This window comes from Raphanus sativus, chromosome 6, assembly GCF_000801105.2.
Source record: "Raphanus sativus cultivar WK10039 chromosome 6, ASM80110v3, whole genome shotgun sequence".
In the NCBI taxonomy this organism is placed as follows: Eukaryota; Viridiplantae; Streptophyta; class Magnoliopsida; order Brassicales; family Brassicaceae; genus Raphanus; species Raphanus sativus.
In genome coordinates, this window is record NC_079516.1 from 9,654,112 (window position 1) to 9,674,919 (window position 20,808).

The 20,808-nt window shown below is 38.9% G+C and overlaps 4 protein-coding genes and 1 long non-coding RNA gene across 9 annotated transcripts; 4 read left to right on the forward strand and 1 right to left on the reverse strand.

Annotated features, from left to right (window-relative positions):
• Positions 1-568: 568 nt before the first annotated feature.
• On the forward strand, positions 569-3,985 carry LOC130496997 (G-type lectin S-receptor-like serine/threonine-protein kinase At1g61500). 5 transcript variants are annotated; one of them, XM_056989782.1, is made up of 8 exons: positions 569-659; positions 859-2,139; positions 2,252-2,362; positions 2,499-2,650; positions 2,725-2,935; positions 3,031-3,268; positions 3,347-3,491; positions 3,591-3,985. In XM_056989782.1, exons 2-8 carry the CDS (start codon positions 888-890, stop codon positions 3,882-3,884), a joined length of 2,403 nt encoding a protein of 800 aa, XP_056845762.1. In that variant the 5' UTR covers positions 569-659; positions 859-887; the 3' UTR covers positions 3,885-3,985. The 5 variants fall into 5 exon arrangements, 4 of the variants coding, with proteins under 4 accessions (XP_056845762.1, XP_056845761.1, XP_056845764.1 ...); XM_056989783.1 differs by lacking the exon at positions 569-659 and having other exon boundaries at positions 687-901; positions 1,031-2,139; XR_008936056.1 differs by lacking the exon at positions 569-659 and having other exon boundaries at positions 686-2,139; positions 3,342-3,491; positions 3,591-3,732.
• A 36-nt stretch (positions 3,986-4,021) lies between these two features.
• On the reverse strand, positions 4,022-5,849 carry LOC130497000 (F-box/FBD/LRR-repeat protein At3g51530-like). The gene is made up of 4 exons (XM_056989787.1): positions 5,692-5,849; positions 4,716-5,586; positions 4,505-4,639; positions 4,022-4,434 (listed from the first exon to the last, which is right to left on the reverse strand). Exons 1-4 carry the CDS (start codon positions 5,700-5,702, stop codon positions 4,108-4,110), a joined length of 1,344 nt encoding a protein of 447 aa, XP_056845767.1. The 5' UTR covers positions 5,703-5,849; the 3' UTR covers positions 4,022-4,107.
• A 230-nt stretch (positions 5,850-6,079) lies between these two features.
• Positions 6,080-7,177, forward strand: LOC130497003 (uncharacterized). The gene is made up of 2 exons (XR_008936058.1): positions 6,080-6,258; positions 6,686-7,177. It is a non-coding gene; the product is annotated as an uncharacterized LOC130497003 (long non-coding RNA).
• Positions 7,178-15,224: 8,047 nt separating this feature from the next.
• LOC108818912 (TOM1-like protein 2) lies at positions 15,225-17,063 on the forward strand. Its single transcript, XM_018591868.2, has 4 exons — positions 15,225-15,378; positions 15,573-16,080; positions 16,153-16,443; positions 16,581-17,063. The coding sequence occupies exons 2-4, from the start codon at positions 15,589-15,591 to the stop codon at positions 16,932-16,934; spliced, it is 1,137 nt and encodes a 378-aa protein (XP_018447370.1). The 5' UTR covers positions 15,225-15,378; positions 15,573-15,588; the 3' UTR covers positions 16,935-17,063.
• A 195-nt stretch (positions 17,064-17,258) lies between these two features.
• Positions 17,259-20,665, forward strand: LOC130496996 (110 kDa U5 small nuclear ribonucleoprotein component CLO; the record flags this gene model as incomplete). Its single annotated transcript, XM_056989777.1, is given in 6 exon segments — positions 17,259-17,412; positions 18,003-18,756; positions 18,836-18,904; positions 19,014-20,207; positions 20,294-20,392; positions 20,507-20,665. Coding segments are annotated over 5 exon segments (2,262 nt in total), but the record flags the coding sequence as incomplete, so codon positions are not given.
• Between the last annotated feature and the right edge of the window lie 143 nt (positions 20,666-20,808).

Below are 20,808 nucleotides of genomic sequence, written 5' to 3' on the forward strand. Positions count from 1 at the left end.
AATATATATAAAATATATATGCAATATTAGAAAATTATATAATCTTAATTATAAATATCTATTTTTAATTATAAATATATAATTTTACAAATTTAATAAAATTTAGTTAAACTATCTAATTGACTAAAAATATTCAAAATAACAAATAAAACAAATTAGAAAAATATTTTGAATACTCTTAAATATCTAAATCATCACATTTAACATATATAAAAAGATTAACATATTTAACTAATTTCAGATCTATTCGGATTTTAGTTCAGATTTTAGTTCGGAATATAATAAAGTTCCAAAATACTAACTTCATAAGTTCCGTTTGTTTATTTTTGTATAACAGTTCGAATCTGGTTTCGGCTTTTACGGTTCGAATTTAGGTAGATTTTTTGGGTTGGAGTAAAAGCTCTCAAGCCGAACATAGATAGATGTTTATATATTTCCTTTTGTCAAACAAAATAAAAATAAAATAAATGTGTATATATATATATACAGTATATATATCGCTGGTTCATGGTTGACGGGATAAAACGGAATTAGGTTTAACGAATTAACAAATACATGGAAATGACACAATTTTAAATACGAGGTCAACCATTGCACGCTCAATTCCTTAATTTAAGTTAAATACTGGAATTCAAAGATTCAATGCATTTGGCTAACCGGTAAGCATTAGTATTACTATTTAATTTGCATTATAGAACAAGGATTAAGTTGATCGTGAATAAAGTAATATAGAATCGTGGAAGATCGGCACTTGATCAACATTGTTTAGAGAATTTTACTTCACTAAGTATTGAGTTTTGTTTTCTTGGCTTACTTTTCTCTTGCATACTTGTTCGTCTCTTACATTAATCTTAAAAGAGATTGTTCTTGGAGACACAAGAACGCTCATGGGGATGACGAGGTTAGTTTGCTTGTTCTTGTCTGCCATGCTCTTAAGTTTTACATATGCAGCTATAACGCCAACAAGTCCTTTGTCAATAGGACAAACTCTCAGCTCCTCTGATGGTGTTTATGAACTGGGGTTCTTCAGCCCTAATAACACACAGAATCATCAGTATGTTGGAGTATGGTTCAAGGGCATCATTCCTCGCGTGGTTGTGTGGGTGGCCAATAGAGAAAAGCCTGTTACAGACTCCACCGCAAATCTAGCTATCACCAGCAAGGGAAGTCTTCTCTTATTTAGTGGCAAAGATGGCATTGTCTGGTCCAGTGGAGAGACTTTCGCATCTAACGGGTCTCATGCAGAGCTTTCAGACAGCGGAAGTCTTATGGTCGTAGACAAAGTCTCCGGAAGAATTCTATGGCAAAGCTTTGACCATCTTGGCGATACTCTTCTACATTCCTCGTTTCTGATGTATAACCTCGTCACCGGTGAGAAGCGGGTTCTGACTTCTTGGAAAAGTTACACTGATCCATCACCTGGCGAGTTTGTGGGTGAGATTACACCACAAGTGCCATCACAAGGGTTTATTATGAGAGGTTCGAGACCTTACTGGAGAAGTGGTCCATGGGCTAAAACGAGGTTCACTGGGATACCTCTAATGGATGAGTCATTCACAAGTACATTCAGTCTTCACCAGGATGTAAATGGGTCAGGATACTTGTCTTTTTTCCAAAGAAACTACAAAATTTCACGCTCAGTTTTAACACCAGAGGGATTAATGAAGATTTTTCGTTACAATGGAACGAACTGGGATCTGTACTATGAGGCTCCATTAGCCAATTCATGCGCTATATACGGTGTATGTGGACCTTTTGGGTTGTGTGTTGGTTCGGTTCCTCCAAAATGTAAATGCTTCAAAGGGTTTGTACCTAAATCCATTGAAGAGTGGAAAAGAGGAAACTGGAGTGATGGTTGTGTGAGGCGAACCGAGCTACTTTGTCAAGGAAACTCCACCGGTGAAGATGTAAATGTCTTCCATCCCGTTGCCAACATAAAGCCTCCAGATAATTACAAATTTGTAAATTCTCTGAATGCTGAAGAATGCTACCAAAGTTGCTTCCGGAATTGTTCATGCTTGGCCTTTTCTTATATTAGTGGAATTGGATGTTTAGTATGGAACCATGACTTAATGGACGCGGTGCAGTTTTCTGCGGGAGGAGAGCTTCTTTCCATTCGTCTTGCACGTTCTGAGCTAGGTATGGCTTAGCAGACAAAATAAACAGACTTCTTTGTCTTTTGCTATTTTATCTTCTACTTCAATAATATTCATCTTCTTGATAGTTTAATCTGCTGTCCTGTATTTCTCAGATGCAAATAAGCGCAAGAAGACCATTGTTGCTACTACTGTTAGCCTTATCCTTTTTGTGATTTTGGGCTTTGCTTCATTTCGTTTCTGGAGATGCAGAGTAAAAAATAATGGTAAACATTCATGATTTCATCTATTCATTTGTTTGTCAACATAATAATAATCTAAAATAGAATAAAAAGGAGTATTTCCATTATATATGATTACTAGATGCTAGGCACTAACAACAACTATTAACTTAAATTTCAGCTTATAAATCAAAAGATGCATGTAGGAATGATTTGAAACCACAAGATGTCCCAGGTTTAGATTTTTTTGAGATGAAGACCATACAAAATGCTACAAATAATTTCAGTCTATCAAACAAACTTGGACAAGGTGGATTTGGTTCTGTGTACAAGGTCAGAAACTTTTAATCCTCTTTGCTCTCTTTTTATATATTTTCTCGAGATGACCTTGTGCATTTCTGTTTTAGGGAAAGCTGCAAGATGGTAAAGAAATTGCTGTAAAGCGGCTTTCTAGCAGCTCAGGGCAGGGCAAAGAAGAGTTCATGAATGAAATAGTACTTATCTCAAAACTACAACACAAAAACTTAGTTCGGGTTTTGGGATGCTGCATTGAAGGAGAAGAGAGGCTATTGATTTATGAATTCATGTCGAACAAAAGCCTTGATACTTTTCTCTTTGGTTGGTCTCTTTTTGCCTCATCCTTTTACGATTATGAATTTTCTCTATGTGTAAAACACTTTTCTGGTAGTTCTTTACACTGTATTATTGCATAGATTCAAGAAAAAAGCTTGAGATTGATTGGCCTAAGAGATTCAGTATCATCAAAGGCATTGCGCGTGGACTTCTCTATCTCCATCGTGACTCATGCCTCAAAGTTATTCACCGAGATCTAAAGGTGAGCAATATTCTTTTGGATGAGAAGATGAACCCAAAAATATCAGATTTTGGATTGGCTCGGATGTATCAAGGAACCGAATATCAGGACAACACTCGCCGTGTTGTAGGAACTTTGTAAGAACCTATCTTTGAAAACATGATTGCCTAGGATTTTTTTTAGTTATAATCTGAAGTAATTTGATGCAAGTGCAGAGGATACATGGCTCCTGAGTATGCATGGACTGGGGTGTTCTCTGAGAAATCCGACATCTACAGCTATGGAGTTCTGCTGTTAGAAATCATTAGCGGAGAGAAGATCTCAAGATTCAGCCATGCTGGAAAAACCCTTCTTGCATATGTAAGTGATACATCATCAGGTATTTGATTCCCATCAAGTATGGGAGATTCCACTGCTTGTTTTAAAACCTTTCTCCCTCTTATTTTGAAACCACAACAGGCATGGGATTTTTGGTCTGAAAACAAAGGAACTAATCTTCTAGACCAAGTTGTTACTAACTCATGTTGCCCATCTGAGGTTAGTAGGTGTGTTCAGATTGGTCTGCTTTGTGTTCAACACCAACCAGCAGAAAGGCCTAACACACTTGAGTTGCTGTCCATGCTCACCACAACATCAGATCTTCCATCACCTAAACAACCCACATTTGTAGTCAACGCGAGCGACTGTGAATCCCAGTTTAAGGATTTGATAACAGTCAACGAGATGACACAATCTGTGATACTTGGGCGATAAGGGAAAAATTAAATGTTCGATGGAAATTGTAGAGCTGAGGAATGCTTATATTGTGAAATCAATTCTACAATCAATGAAAAACTCATCGATGAGTTTGTGAAGTTGTGAAACCAAAAAACTTTCGCAATAAAGCAGAATCAAAACCAAAATAAATCTATTTAAAAAAAAAACAGCACGCAGTAAGAATCTCAAGATAAAGAGAGTGTCATACATAATAATAAGATCACTCGGACTGGAACACAAGTTGGCAAGAACTGGAAGCCCTGACGACAGCAGGCAATTCGTTGAGCATTTCTCGTCTTTTTGCTAACCTGAAGAGCCTTTTCGATTCAATGGGTTCTATGATGAAGGTTGCCTTCTTCAAGTGTCGTGCATTGCCTAGAATGTATCTGGCCACTTCTTTCTCTTCTTCTCTTATCCAATCAGGTCGTGTCCACACAAATGTCTCAAGATGCCACAACAAACATTGAGGGACACACTTGGGTTGGTTCCATTTCCCCGGCTCCATATTTTTCTTGTCCGAAACCAACTTTGGTTGTTGAGACGAATCCTGCACAAAGGAAAAGCAATGTATATTATTATTATTAATTAACAGACCTTCAAAAACTGAAATTGCTTACATCAGTGAGCTTAAGAACTTGTAGCTTAGGAGAGCTATCAAGCATTACTGCAAGTAGATTCCACCACTCAACTTTATGTGAATACATCTCAAGATATACCAGCTGATAGAAGACAATTCCAGTAGGATATGCAATCTGGTCCATGAGACACTTATTAGTATTATTACAAAAAAAAAAAAAATAGTTCAATCAATCAAACCCGAGAAGTTACCTGCAAAGGTGATAAGTCCAAGCAAAGACGTTTGGTAGACTTAAGAGAAGCCATAATAGTCTCATTGGTTATATTCGAAACATTGCTAACATTCGCCTCTATTAGCAGCTCAGGCGCGTTCTCAATAAGACAATGCTCATAACCTTTCAACATTTGAATATTCAAGCGTACCAAAGAAGGAGCGTTTATCACATATCCCCCAATCCCATTCTCTCTTCCAACAAAATTCTCACCGTAAAGAGACAGCGTCTTGAGAGATGGAGACTCGATAACGAATTTCACCACATCGTTATAAGATCGATGGACGACCAAATGTTCAAGATTCGGGCAGCTAGAGAAAAGGTTTCGAATAGACTCACTGTCTTTGTAAACCACAGAGTGAAGATGAAGAGTTCTAAGGGAGTTGAGAGACACCAAAGAAGGAATATCTAGAAGAACGTGATGCTTGAACTTCAAGGTCTCAAGCGTGTCGAAACAAAACAAGCTGCTTGGAAATCTGATGGGGGGATCGCTATAACCAAAGTGGAGATCAAGCTCGAGGTCACGCACGTGGCGTGTGATTGCGATTCCAGCCCATACTCCAATGTACACGTCGTCGCATCTATCGTTTAGTTTCAGATGGAGAGTGTTCAAGATGGGAGATTTATGTGAAAGCAAAGACTTGGAAACACTCTCTGCGAATTTCTTTATATCTCCTTTGGATTCGAACCGGAGAACCGGCACCATTTTCCAAACGCACCGCCATCGCTTAGACAGAACACTTGTGGCTATGACAAGTTTTGTTGGGAGTAAAGACAATATCTGCAGAATCAAAGGTTCTGGTAACGCACTGATTCTGTCCACTACATCTCGCTTCCTCAAACTTTCTCCACTAAAAAAAAATCAAACATTAAGATTTAAGAGTCAGAGTTTGAAGCTTACTGTACTGTCAAGAACGGTTCATAGAAGTAAAAGAAGATCGAACAGAGAAACTAACCATTGTTCCATGTTCTTCGGATTCGTTCCTCCTCGTTACGAAGAATTGGACGCAGACAAACGTTTCGAAGAAATGGAGGAAGCGAAAGGTTTTAAGACACTAGGGCTTCATGATTATAACCGATCGGTTTTGGTCGGACCGAACCCAATCCAATATGGTCACTTTCGTCTAATTGGTTAATATACATACAATGTTGCTGTGTTCAAAAACGCGGCCTAGTTGCCGAGTAATCGGCCGAGTAGGCGCTAGGCGTCACCTTAGCGTGGAGAAAACACTCAATTCGGCTAGTCTAGGCGGTCAACAAGTTATTCTCGCGTTTGACCGAATAATTAAAAAATCACCGTATAATTGTGTAATCCGAGTAGGCCCAATTGGCCAATTCTCCATATTTATCTATAACAAAACACGAAGCCCATACTTTTTTTTCCTATTTCCAAGTGCTCTGATCTTTTCTTTAATTATACTAAGTTGAGTTTGAGATTTTATTTGTGGAAGAAACCCTAATATCACGATCTCTGAGTTTCAACCCAAGAACAAATCGAGTGTTCAAATCTAAGACCAAATCAGGTACTGGATATCTATTTTCACTTGATTTCCTTCTTTATTTCTTTGTGTTTACTTGACTTCAATTAGTTTCTGGGTTCTTGTTTTATCTTTTGGCTTTTGTTTCATCTTGTTTCATCGTGGTTAATATACTCATATTTTGGCTTTTGTTAATTTTGTGAAGTTTCTCATATGTGTTCATTATGTCTGAGTTTACTACTAGTATAAGATAAATGTCGTATTTCTCTTGAAGATAAAGGTCTCTGCTCTTCTTCATTGTTACTAAAAGACTTGATTTTGGTTCAACTAGTTAACTGTGTTTTTAGATTGTGTATGATTTTTCTGGCTAAAGAGTAAAGAGTTATATGTTTTCAGTTGACTTTTTTTTCCTCATGTTCTGTTAATAATTATTTAGGATATTACTGATGGTTTGTTTCATTATGTCACTTAGGAATCAATGGATGATCCACCGACAGATAGGCCTCCACCTCTTAAGCGTAACTCAAATGATGTAGGATGGCAGTATGGAGTCTTGTGTGATTCAAGAAGTCTAGACAAAGTTAAGTGTAAATTGTGTGGAAAAGAGTTTTCTGGTGGTGTGTTTAAAATGAAAGAACAGAGATAAATGAGGAACGTGATGTTTTGTTTTCAAGTCATGTTTTTGTTTTTGTTTGTTTTTGCTTTCAAAGTCAAGCTGACATCGTTTTCTTTTTGTTTGCAGGTGTAATGTATAAGATATAACTTCTAACACATCTCTCTACTACACAGTGATAACTTGATCTTTAAAGATTATAACTTACTTTTTGTATATTCTTAAGATCAAGACAATCTTTTTTTGGTGTATCCCGTGTATAGAAATTAGCTTTTGTATTTTGAACTAGATGTGTATTAGAAGAAATTTCAATATATTTTGGAGTATAAGCTTTGTGTTATAAATTTATAATATATCTTATGAATTAAAATATATCAATTATTTGATGAAAAAAAATATATATATATATATAACTAAAAATTACTCCCCGAGTACTCCCCGTTTAATCACCGCTTTTTTGATAACTCGCTAGGCCCGACGTCGCCGCCCGACTCGCGCCTAGCGCAATTTCGAACATGAATGTTGTAGTAGTCCCTTTCACTTATCACATGCATTTTTTTTTATCAAGCGTGGTTTTATTTCATGTCCATAATTTACACAAATGCTTGTAAATGCGTGGAAAATTCTAGAAAATTTTATATTTCACATAAAAAATAATTATCTATCAAACACAAAATAGTTTATTATTGTGTTCAAATTTTAAAAACACTTACATATTAAAAATATTTTAGAAAATATATTTATACAAATACTTTTGCTTGATTATTGTTTAACTATAAAATATATTATATATTAATTTAAAGATATATATATATTAAAATATTAAATCGTCATTATTTTTAAAAGTAACTAATTGTTATACAAATTCTTATTAATTCAATATACATATATTGTGAGAAGTCAGTAATATATGTATATTGAATTAATAAGAATTATTATAACAATTAGTTACTTTTAAAACATAAATCGACATTATTTTTAAAAATAACTCTGTAAATTAATACTCGATAAATTAATAAACATCACAAACCAAATATCTCAAATAGCATAATCATCTTATAATTTATCTTCGTACAAATAATTAAGAAACGACTTCTAATTTATAAAAATAAAACAAAATATTAGTTATGTTAGCTAATGTCACTCTGTACCAATCATCAATTTTTATTTTTTCCACTTGATCTTAACATACAAAATCTAATTGAGAAACGACTTCTAATTTATAAAAATAAACATAATATTAATGCGTGAAACTTTAAACAATTATTGTTATGTTACCTAGTGTCACTCTGTACCAATCATCAGTTTAATTTTTTTCCACTTGATCTTAACATACAAAATCTCATTATGAATAAATCATAAATTAAATAAATCATCAAACCAATCATCAAAATTATAAATATAAATTAAATATAAAATGATCATGAAACCAATCACATATCATCAAACTGATCTAAATTCTAATACTCAAAATCAAAAGTTCAATTGAGTCAAGAACATACTATTGTTTACAATAATTTTATATTTTATTTTATACATGTAAATTATAAAAACATAAAATTAATTCATTATTTTTAATTCTTATAAATATTTAAATCCGTATATTTCAAAAAATAATTGGTTATTAGTTCTACAACCTCAAACCAAGGAACACTTCATTTTTACTACTTGTTTTCCAAAACTACATCTATTAAATTATACATAAATTTATAGAAATATTGTATGTCAAAAATTAAAATAAATACAAACTAACAAAATTAATCAAATATAGAAAACAAAAATTATGATTTAGTTCAGATGAAAACATAAAACTCAGTTTACCTAAAATAACTAAACCAATCAAATTTTGTGTATCATAGTCATATGTTTAATTCATATAATAACACAAGATATTGATTTTTTACTTATTTCCTTACATATGTATTATTATAAACCAATTTTAATTATAAAAATGAAAGTAAAAACTGAACAATTATTTATTTATATTACAAATATTTATTGGTGTATGAACAAGGGAGAGTCACCTAGTAATTAGTAAACAAACGTTAACCCTAACTCTAACATGACAGAATTGAAGATGTGATCTAGTCAGTAAGATGTGCTGCATCAATGATATGTCCCAGTGAAATGCCTGAACGAAATGTAATGCTTCAAAAGCTTTAACAGAAAAAATAGATGATTATGGACGTACAAAAGACTTGTATTGTTCAGTCTCAATAAACCCTTTGTTTTTTTATTTAGTTGGTCGTTGGTCGATTTATTTTTGTCTTGCATCTCTGTTGTTAGGCATACGCATGAGATTGCGTATTCAAGCTCCAACTTTTAATTGAGTTAACAAGAGACATGAAAATGACACGATGTTTCAATATGAGGTCAACCATTAAAAGGTTGTTTGAGTTCCAAGGCTGGACTTCTAAAATTCAATTATTTGGGTCCAGCTTGTTTTATAATATGCTTTATATTATAAAACAAGATTTTATAAAACAAGATTTTATGTAAGATCTTGGAAGATGGGCATATGGTCAACATTTTTTCCAGGTGCTTGACAATAATTCCCATAATTCATAGAATTCGTTTTTTGGCATACTTTTTCTTGCATTCCTGTTATCTTCTCCCTCTAGTCTGAAGGAAATCAATCTTGGAGACACAAGAACTAACATGGGGACAACTAGGTTTGCTTGTTTGCTTCTGTGTACTATGCTCTTAAGTTTTAGTTATGCAGTTTTGACGCCAACAAAGCCTTTGTCAATAGGACAAACCATCAGCTCCTCTGACGAGGTCTGTGAATTGGGGTTCTTCAGTCCAAATAACACCCAACATGTGACAGGATCAGTCACAACGTCGGTTCTCCATAATCTGATTTCCTTATTTCTGGTTTTCTTTTACTATTTAGCTTTATGTTAATTTTCCTTTTCTTAATAACTAAACCTCTTCTTTGGTTGCTATATATATGTAGCCTTACGGCATATCTTAATCATCATTCAAAAATCAATAAAAGCTTTCTTAACCTATAACTTATCTCTCAAGTTACTTTGCTAAGTTCATACGAAAGAGCTTCGCATACGAACTCTGGTTTCCGAGTTGATCCTTCTTCATTCGTGATCATCTCCTAGACCTTTGTTTACCCGTTCTTCGAATCCACAGTAGGATTCCTAGTTTGGGATTTATCTATCCAAGTTTCCCGTCTCAGTGGTATCAGAGCTACTCCATCCTCTAGGACCGACTACAACACCATGGAAACAAGAGCAACAACCACTATGGCTGAGATGAACAAACAAATCGAGGACCTCCGTATTTCACAGACTAAACAAACCGAAGAATTAGGAGGAGAAATCGCTGAGCTCAAAGCGATGATGGCAAAATATTTTGCGAATCCTCCACCTCCAGCGCAACAAGAAGGTTCTTCTGGTCTTACAGCAGCAGAAAAATCTGATGAAATTAACCCGCCAGATCGAAATATCGGAGACCAAAGCGCAACAAGAACAGCTCCACTCAACCCCGCAGCTACCCCTAACCCACCACTCCCCAATAGTTTATCCGCACGACTAACAAAAATTGGGTTCCCAATGTTTGATGGCTCCGAACTCAGAGAATGGATTTATCGCTGCGAACAATTCTTCTCTATTGATAGTACCCCACCAGAATTGAAAGTTCGTCTAGCCTCCCTCCACATGACCGGCAAAGCTCTGCAATGGCATCACGCCTATATTGCAAATCGCTACAACATCTTTCCTCTCTGGCCGGAATATGTTGCTGCCATAGCTGAACGCTTCAGTGAACTTTTTGACGATCCTCTTTCTGAGTTAGTTAGCTTGAAACAAGGAAGCGACCCTATCGATGTTTACTTGGAGAAATTTGACTGTGCCATGAACAGATTAACACTTGCTCCAGGTCACGCCTTGAGTATCTTTCTCACGAACATGAATCAACACCTCGCCCTCCATGTCCGTCAGTTCAACGTCACGACAGTTCCAGCCGCAGCAAGAATTGCCAAGCTCCATGAATTGTCTCTTCTCCACACACCGGTGAAAGCAACCAAAACCTCGTTCAACTATTCTCAAAAACAGAATTCATCGCCATTCTACAAAAATCAAAACCAAACAACGAGTTCTGCAGCACCGACCACCAACACAAAACCAATCATCCCCAACACACCACACAAACGCCTTTCTTTCGACGAGATGCAAGAGCGCAAACGCAAAGGATTATGCATGTTTTGCGAAGAACCATTCACTCCTGGCCACCAATTGAAACACAAAAGATCTCAGATCTTGTATTTAGAAGCTGAGCAAGGAGAAGTATCAGATGACGATGATGAGGAAACCCCAGCCGAGTTTGAGCTTGAAAACCATGATGACAAAACACCTACAATTTCAGTTCACGCTTTAAATGGTTCCACGACATACAACTGCATGCGAATCATGGGTCAGCACGGGAAGAAGAAACTCCACATACTTATTGATCCAGGAAGTACTCATAATTTTCTTGACCTACAGATAGCAAAGTTATTGGGTTGCAACTTGAAAACCACCAAACCAATGCCCGTGGTAGCAGCAGGTGGCGATCTCATCACCAAGTATAAGTGCAGTGAGTTTACTTGGAAAACACAGGGCTACGAGTTCAAAACAGAGATTCGAACTCTACCTCTTGGATGCAGTGATCTCGTACTTGGTGTGCAATGGCTTTCAACATTAGGACCCATCTTATGGGATTTCTTAAACCTCCGTATGGAATTCACTTTCAACGGCCTGAAACATGTTCTCAGAGGAGTTACACCGAACAGTTCGACAGTTATTTCGAGCAGCAGCCTCAACAAATTGATGTTACAAGAACCGCCAATGGCACTACTGCACCTGCAAGAAATTGACGAAACAGCAGGCTCACACCAAAGTCTCCAACCGGATAAAATTTTATATCACATTGAGGCTACAAATCCAGAACAAGACAAGTCAGGCTCATTGCAACAGCTTCTTCAAAAATACTCAGACGTTTTCGAAGAGCCTACGACTTTACCTCCTTTTCGTGACGGGTTCAATCATAAGATACCTCTGGAATCAGGAGCCAACCCAGTCAATTTGAGACCTTATCGCTATTCTTCACTACAAAAAGACTCAATCGACACAATGGTTCAAGAGATGCTTACCCAAGGAATTATTCAATACAGCTCGAGCCCATACGCGTCGCCAATAGTTCTCGTGAAGAAGAAAGATGGTTCGTGGCGGCTTTGCGTTGACTACAGAGGTCTCAACAAACAAACAATTAAAGACAAATACCCAATACCCCTCTTGGAAGACTTACTTGATGAACTCGGTGGCGCTAGACTTTTCTCTAAACTTGATCTTAGGGCTGGATTTCATCAACTACGAATGGACCCTGCGGACGTACATAAAACCGCGTTCCGGACTCACTCAGGCCATTACGAGTACCTCGTAATGCCGTTTGGCCTCACAAACGCTCCTTGCACGTTCCAAGGCCTCATGAACCATGTCTTTGAGCCAGTACTTCGGAAATTCCTTTTGGTATTTTTCGACGACATCTTGATATACAGCAATACGTGGGAAGAACACATGCTTCACTTGGATATGGTTTTTGCGATTTTACGACATCAACAACTCTATCTCAAGAAGTCCAAGTGCACCTTTGGAGCAACCAGGATCGAATACCTCGGCCATTTTATCTCTTACGATGGCGTTAGTACAGATCCCGCAAAGGTCAAAGCAGTAGAACAATGGCCAACTCCAGCAAACCAGAAACAGTTACGGAGTTTTCTGGGTCTCGCAAATTACTACCGTCGCTTTATCCAGGCCCACAGCATTATTGCACGACCTCTCACCCTACTGCTCCGAAAAGACAGTTTTTTATGGTCTTCGGAAGCCTCTGCAGCGTTTCAGACATTAAAGGAAGCTTTAATATCAGCCCCTGTCCTTGCTTTGCCAGACTTCTCCAAACAATTTATCATCGAAACAGATGCTTCACAGACAGGAATCGGCGCGGTTCTAATGCAAGATAACCATCCTATCTGTTATATTAGCAGAGCACTAGGTCCCCGCCATCAAAACCTATCAGTTTATGAAAAAGAACTCCTAGCAGTAGTACACGCGGTACAGACATGGAACCCTTACCTCGCACACAACAAATTCATCATCCGCACCGATCAGCGAAGTTTAAAGTATCTCCTGGAACAAAAGATTACAACACCCTTTCAGCATATGTGGCTGTCAAAGCTTATGGGTTACACTTTCGAAATCCAATATAAGCAAGGCAAGGAAAACGTTGCAGCAGACGCTTTATCTAGAGTTTCTGGTTCTCAACTTCTCAACCTTGCCTTATCTCAGATACACCATGGCTTCTACGAGAACCTCAAACTTCTTTGGGACTCTGACCCAACCCTTAAGAAGATCATTGACGATCTGCAGTCACAGCCAGCAAAACACTCTGCATATTCCTTCGTTAATGGAGAATTACGGAGAAAAGGCAAGCTCGTCGTTGGTAATGATCAGGCCGTCAAAACTCATATCTTTCAATGGCTACACGATTCTGCAGCTGGTGGCCATTCTGGAAGGGACTCCACTCTCCAACGAATCAAGTCTTTGTTCTTCTGGCCCAAGATGAGCTTGGAAACACAGAACTATGTCCGTAATTGTTCTGTTTGTCAGAAAAATAAATATGATCTTGCTGCAAAACCAGGATTACTGCAACCACTTCCAGTTCCTGCAGGTGTTTGGGAATCCGTAAGTCTCGACTTCATTGAAGGATTACCACCATCATCTGGGAAACACTGTATTCTTGTGGTCGTCGACAGACTTAGCAAAAATGCTCACTTCTTGGCGTTATCTCATCCTTATACAGCCATGGATATTGCTAAGCTCTACTTGGATCAGGTCTTTCGTCTTCACGGCATGCCTAAAGATATCACAAGTGATAGGGACCCGACATTCCTTAGTGAAGTTTGGCGTGAAATGTTTCGAGTTCACGGTGTTGACCTTAATTTTTCAACCGCGTATCATCCCCAGACGGACGGTCAGACAGAAGTTACAAACAAAACTCTTGAGACATACCTCCGTTGTATGACTTCTGATTCGCCCCATTCATGGAGTTCATGGTTACCTTTGGCTGAATGGTGGTATAACACCACGTTTCATTCTGCAATACGTAGCAGTCCTTATGAGATCATCTATGGGCAACCTCCCCCAGTACACATGCCTTATCTTCCGGGCGAAAGCACATCACCTTCTGTTGATCGATCACTACAGAAACGAGAGGCTGTTATCGATCTTATGAAGTTCCATCTTCTCAGAGCTCAAAATAGGATGAAGCAGTATGCAGACGCACGTCGCTCTGATCGTGACTTCAAAATTGGAGATTCAGTCTACTTGAAACTTCAGCCGTACCGTCAACACTCTCTTAAAGGCCGCAACATCCCACACAAGCTGTCACCACGATATTATGGTCCATTTCAGGTGCTTGACAGAGTTGGTTCTCGTGCTTACAAACTGGCACTCCCTCCAAATGCTGCAATTCACAATGTCTTTCACGTAAGCCAGCTCAAGTTTTGTCCTAACCCACCTAGTTCAGCTCCCAAGCTTCCTCAATATCTGAATGATGTCGGGACAAGCAAAGAACCTGAGTTAATACTAGAGAAGAAGATGGTGAATCGGCAGAATAAAGCAGTCACAAAAGTATTAGTCCAATGGAAAGGATTTTCACCACAGCAAGCAACTTGGGAATTTTATCAAGACTTCATTGCCAAGTATCCAGACTTCCATCCTTGAGGTCAAGTATGTTCTGAAGGAGGGAGTATTGTGACAGGATCAGTCACAACGTCGGTTCTCCATAATCTGATTTCCTTATTTCTGGTTTTCTTTTACTATTTAGCTTTATGTTAATTTTCCTTTTCTTAATAACTAAACCTCTTCTTTGGTTGCTATATATATGTAGCCTTACGGCATATCTTAATCATCATTCAAAAATCAATAAAAGCTTTCTTAACCTATAACTTATCTCTCAAGTTACTTTGCTAAGTTCATACGAAAGAGCTTCGCATACGAACTCTGGTTTCCGAGTTGATCCTTCTTCATTCGTGATCATCTCCTAGACCTTTGTTTACCCGTTCTTCGAATCCACAGTAGGATTCCTAGTTTGGGATTTATCTATCCAAGTTTCCCGTCTCAGTACGCCATCTTCCAAAACCCTTTGAAGAGAGAAAGAGAGGTTCTGTTCTGTTGATCGGAAAGGACGGACACTTTTGCCGCGTCGGTGTTTTTTTCTTTCTTCAGCCAATACGAAAAAGAAAAAATAATTTATCAAATTGGCCCCCGTAACTATTCTCATGTTTCGATAATCGCCCTGTATTAAAACATTGACACGTTAGCCCCCCCACGAAACGAAAGGATCTGAAACTAAAAACCGTATGGACTTTCTCCACATGCCACGTGTATCACAACCTTTCTCCTCTCCTCTTTGCTGCTACTAACGTTTCGGTCCGACAGGTTCAAAGCTTGACACCAAACAAGACAAGATTTTTCGACAAGATTTGATCTACTACATCTCAGGTTCTCTCATCTTCTTCTTCAGATTCTCATCTATGTTCAATGATCACTAATAGATCCAAATTTAATTATTGTGAATAGAATCTGAAAGTTTTGGTTGGTTAATCTCTATTCGAATCTCATACTGTTAGATCGATTACAGCTCGAAAACGAAAATGAATCGATAAAGTTTGTATTTTTATTTTATTTCTGTACAGGTGAATCATAAGAAAGATGGACAAATTGAAGATAGCTGAGTGGGGAGAGAAGCTGAAGACAGGAGGAGCTCAGATGAGCAGGATGGTGAGCGAGAAGTTCAAAGACATCCTCCAAGCTCCGACCCTGGAATCAAAAATGGTTGACGAAGCAACTCTCGAGACTCTCGAGGAGCCTAACTGGGGAATGAACATGAGGATATGCGCTCAGATCAACAGCCAGGAGTTCAACGCCGCCGAGATCGTCAGAGCCATCAAGAGGAAGATCTCTGGTAATAACAAAAGCCCCGTGAGCCAGAGGCTGAGCCTTGAGCTTCTCGAGGCTTGTGCTATGAACTGTGAGAGGATTTTCTCTGAAGTTGCTTCTGAGGGTGTTCTTGATGAGATGGTTTGGTTGGTTAAGAACGGTGAAGCTGATTCCGAGAACAGGAGCAGAGCTTTTCAGCTTATTAGAGCTTGGGGACGGTCTAAAGATCTTGCTTATCTTCCTGTTTTCAAGCAGACTTATATGGTATAACTAAGATCCTCTCTGAATCTTATGATCCAAAGTGGTTTTTGTTAATGTTCTTATTTGTTTGTTAAGAGCCTGGAGGGAGAGAATGGTTTGAACGCTCGTAACGAGGAGAATCCAGTGGCGGGACAGAGTTCTCTGGAGTCTCTCATGCAACGCCCTGTTCCAGTTCCTCCACCTGGTAGCTATCCGGTTCCTCCTAATCAAGAACAGGCTCGTGGGGACCATGATGGTGGTCTTCTTGACTATAACTTTGGGAACTTATCGATCAAGGATAAGAAAGAACAGATTGAGATTACACGGAACAGCCTCGAGTTGCTCTCTAGCATGTTGAACACTGATGGAAAGCCGAATCACACAGAGGTAATCTATGCGTTATCCACTCATGCAAACATACCTCCTTGAACAGTTATTTTTGAGTCTGGAAAGATTGAATCTTAACTTGAGATTGACACAACAAAGATAAGTTATGGTGTTTAACTTATATGTTATGGTTACAGGACGAGCTAACAGTAAGCCTGATGGAGAAATGCAAGCAGTCACAACCGTTGATTCAAATGATCATAGAGAGCACAACAGACGATGAGAGTGTTCTTTTTGAGGCTCTGCATCTGAACGATGAGCTCCAACGCGTTCTATCCATTTACGATGAAACTAAGAAGAAGGCGTTGTCCGTGGTGGACCAAGAATCATCAGGAAGCAAAGATGCTGGTGGTCCGAAACCAACAGAAGAACATCTTGTGAAACAAAAGGATGAACATCCAGAATCACCAGGATCCTCCAACAAGACTGGTAAAGAAGATAAGCAGGTGAAAATAGAACTCGGGTTATCCAGTGATGAAGATGAGAAATGAGCAACTCTGATATGTTTGTCTTCTTACGACATGGTTATCAGAATGTTGTAGAAGATTTCATTGTTCTTTTGATGTTTACTTCTGCAATGTACTTTCTACTATATGTTTATGGAACCTTTCTTAGCTTCATTTTCTTTGCTATTGTTTCTCTTGACATTATAAAGGCGAATCTTCACCCGCCATCGTATGTATTCATCATTTACGTTTGGTGTTTTAGTAAGTATTTTCTAAATCTATAACCCTCTACCTGGGTTAGAGGCTTCAATCTTAGAACTTAACTCTGAAACCTCTTCCTGAGCTAGAGGCTTTTCTGTTATAAACCTAACTCTAAAATCTCTCCCTTTTTCTCTTCGACGGCTCCGTTAAACACAACAGTGCTCAGAGTCTCGGACGAACCGAATCGCCGAGCAATCCTTCTCTCACCTCTCACTCTCTACCCTCGTCTCGCCGTTCGCTCGCATCTCGCACTTCCCAACTGGTTCGTCCTCTCACTCCTTAACTCTGTTTTTTCGCTATCATCTCGAGAAGTTTGTGGTTGATTCTAGCTTAGGGTTTTACTCGAGTTCAAGCTAGCTCAAGTTTGTAGATGTAGATGATTCGCGAGCTTAGAGTTTTTCTCTAGTCCAAGTTACCTTTGGTTTCTAATTTGATTAGAGCTTGGGGTTTTGCCTGGTACTCTCACAGACGCTTTGGTAAACTACGATAGGATCCTTCGTTTCCGTTTATGGCGATTGTGCTTACCGTTTTGATTGTTAGCTCGTTTTTACGCCTTGATGTTGTGGTGATAGCGTCTGGGTTTCATGTCTTACGCTGCATTACTCCTTAGCATTTTTTTCCAGATCCGAGAATTGTTTTTTTTTTTGTATATTTAAGTGTTAATGTTTTTATAGTACTAGGGGGGGGGGGAGTTAGTGGCTCTTGGGTTTCAGATGAAATGAAAAACGTTGCAGCTTTCTTATGAACAAGCTAGCTTTTGTTGTGTTGTTCTGATTTGAGTTTGAGGCATTTTATGTTTATAGTTTATCTGCGCTAGAGAATTCGCATTTCTGATGGGATTCTTTTTGACAGGTTTACATTAAAGATGGATGATAGCTTGTATGATGAGTTTGGTAACTACATTGGACCTGAGATCGAGTCCGACAGAGAGAGTGATGACGAAATAGAAGACGAGGAGTTCCAGGATAAGCAGCCTGAAGAGGATGGATCAGATGGAGAGCGTGGGCCTGGGGGTTCTAACGGATGGATCACCACGATCAATGACGTGGAGATGGATAACCAGATTGTTCTCCCTGAGGATAAGAAGTACTATCCTACCGCGGAGGAAGTCTACGGGGAGGACGTTGAGACGTTAGTCATGGATGAGGATGAGCAGCCTCTCGAGATGCCGATTATCAAACCTGTCAGAGATGTCAGATTCGAGGTTGGGGTGAAGGATTCCACGACTTACGTGTCAACGCAGTTTCTCGTCGGCCTCATGTCTAATCCAGCGCTTATGAGGAATGTTGCTCTTGTGGGTCATATACAGCATGGGAAAACTGTCTTCATGGATATGTTGGTAGAGCAGACGCACCATATGTCTACTTTTAATGCTAAGAACGAGAAGCACATGAAGTATACAGATACAAGAGTTGATGAGCAGGAGAGGAACATTTCGATCAAGGCGGTTCCGATGTCGCTTGTCCTTGAGGACAGCAGGTCTAAATCATATCTGTGCAATGTCATAGATACTCCGGGTCATGTGAATTTCTCTGATGAAATGACTGCTTCTCTAAGACTCTCTGATGGTGCTGTTCTAATTGTTGACGCTGCTGAAGGAGTGATGGTAAGTGTTTGCTTTTTTTTTAAAGCTAAAGTTGTTATTTGAAATTTGTTACTTGTATTAACGATATGTCTTTCTTTAGGTGAACACTGAGAGGGCTATAAGACATGCAATCCAGGACCATCTTCCTATTGTTGTTGTGATCAACAAGGTACGTTTCCATGCTATCTTTAATTTGTAAATTTGAGATGCGTTGTGAGATTTATATTTCTATACAGTCTACTTGACCTTTGCAATATGTCGATTTTGTTCTCCATCAGGTTGACAGGCTTATTACCGAGCTCAAACTACCTCCAAGGGATGCTTATTACAAGCTGAGGCATACAATTGAAGTCATTAATAACCACATATCTGCTGCTTCGACGACTGCTGGAAACTTGCCCCTTATAGACCCTGCAGCTGGAAACGTGTGCTTTGCCAGTGGTACTGCCGGATGGTCCTTCACTCTGCAGTCTTTTGCTAAACTGTATTCGAAGCTTCATGGGGTGGACATGGACGTGGATAAGTTTGCATCTAAGCTTTGGGGAGATGTGTATTATCACCCTGATACTCGGGCGTTCAAGAGAAGTCCTCCAGTAGGTGGTGGGGAAAGAGCATTTGTTCAGTTTATTCTAGAGCCTCTATACAAGATATACAGTCAAGTGATAGGTGAGCATAAGAAGAGTGTAGAGACCACCCTTGCAGAACTGGGAGTGACCCTGAGTAATAGTGCATATAAGCTGAACGTCAGACCTCTACTTAGGTTAGCCTGTAGCTCAGTCTTTGGTTCGTCATCAGGCTTCACTGATATGTTGGTAAAGCACATTCCTTCTCCCAAAGAGGCTGCAGCTAGGAAAGTGGACCACGCATACACTGGACCCAAAGATTCTGCCATTTATGAAGCAATGGTAGAATGTGATCCGTCTGGACCTCTCATGGTTAATGTGACAAAGCTATACCCCAAATCAGATACTAGTGTGTTTGATGTATTCGGAAGAGTTTACAGCGGTACACTTCAAACAGGGCAAAGCGTACGTGTACTTGGAGAAGGGTATTCACCTGAAGATGAAGAGGACATGACTATCAAAGAGGTGACCAAGCTGTGGATATACCAAGCGAGGTATAGGATTCCTGTAAGCAGTGCCCCTCCCGGTTCATGGGTTCTGATTGAAGGCGTGGATGCGTCTATCATGAAGACGGCGACGCTCTGCAATGAGAACTACGATGAAGACGTCTTCATATTCCGGGCTCTCCAGTTTAATACTCTTCCAGTTGTCAAGACTGCTACTGAGCCTTTGAATCCTAGTGAGCTACCTAAAATGGTGGAAGGGCTTAGGAAGATTAGCAAAAGCTATCCCCTTGCGATTACCAAAGTTGAGGAGTCTGGTGAACATACTATTCTAGGCACAGGGGAGCTGTACCTGGATTCTATCATGAAGGACCTCAGGGAGCTCTATTCAGAGGTCGAAGTAAAGGTATGTAATTGTTTTTCTAATTTGGTCGTTCACTGTGATTTGTTTGTTTGGGTCTTTAACTTCATTTCACTTTCTTTAATTTGTAGGTCGCAGATCCGGTTGTTTCCTTTTGTGAGACAGTGGTTGAATCTTCGTCGATGAAGTGTTTTGCTGAGACACCGAACAAAAAGAACAAAATAACTATGGTAAGAGATCTTCCCTTTCCTCTATTACTCCTTATGTATAGGACTGAGATGTTTGGTATAGTGCTCAAGCACAATTACTTTTGTGGCTAATTTGATATCTGCTTCATGCCAAAGATCGCAGAGCCATTGGATAGAGGACTTGCAGAGGACATTGAGAATGGTGTCGTAAGCATTGACTGGAACAGAAAACAACTCGGGGACTTCTTCAAGACGAAATATGACTGGGATTTACTTGCAGCACGTTCCATTTGGGCGTTTGGCCCTGACAAACAGGTGAAAATGCATTGTTTGTTTTCTTAAAAGCCCAAAAATTTTCAGCCCTCGCTTTATCTTTATGGTTGCTTTGTGATATGGCTCTAGCAAGTGTAACGTGTTTTGGCTAATTCATATCTTGACTGTTGGTTTCTTACTGATCA

Bases quoted from the DNA above. Each gene is read 5' to 3' on its own strand.
- LOC130497000 (XM_056989787.1), bottom strand. The intron at 4,640-4,715 runs GTAACTTCTCGG...CTCATGGACCAG, and splicing joins TGGACTTATCACCTTTGCAG to ATTGCATATCCTACTGGAAT. The intron at 4,435-4,504 runs GTAAGCAATTTC...TCCTTTGTGCAG, and splicing joins AAGTTCTTAAGCTCACTGAT to GATTCGTCTCAACAACCAAA.
- LOC108818912 (XM_018591868.2), top strand. From the start codon at position 15,589: ATGGACAAATTGAAGATAGCTGAGTGGGGAGAGAAGCTGAAGACAGGA. The intron at 16,081-16,152 runs GTATAACTAAGA...TTGTTTGTTAAG, and splicing joins TTTTCAAGCAGACTTATATG to AGCCTGGAGGGAGAGAATGG. The intron at 16,444-16,580 runs GTAATCTATGCG...TTATGGTTACAG, and splicing joins GAAAGCCGAATCACACAGAG to GACGAGCTAACAGTAAGCCT.
- LOC130496997 (XM_056989782.1), top strand. From the start codon at position 888: ATGGGGATGACGAGGTTAGTTTGCTTGTTCTTGTCTGCCATGCTCTTA. The intron at 2,140-2,251 runs GTATGGCTTAGC...TGTATTTCTCAG, and splicing joins TCTTGCACGTTCTGAGCTAG to ATGCAAATAAGCGCAAGAAG. The intron at 2,651-2,724 runs GTCAGAAACTTT...TTTCTGTTTTAG, and splicing joins GATTTGGTTCTGTGTACAAG to GGAAAGCTGCAAGATGGTAA.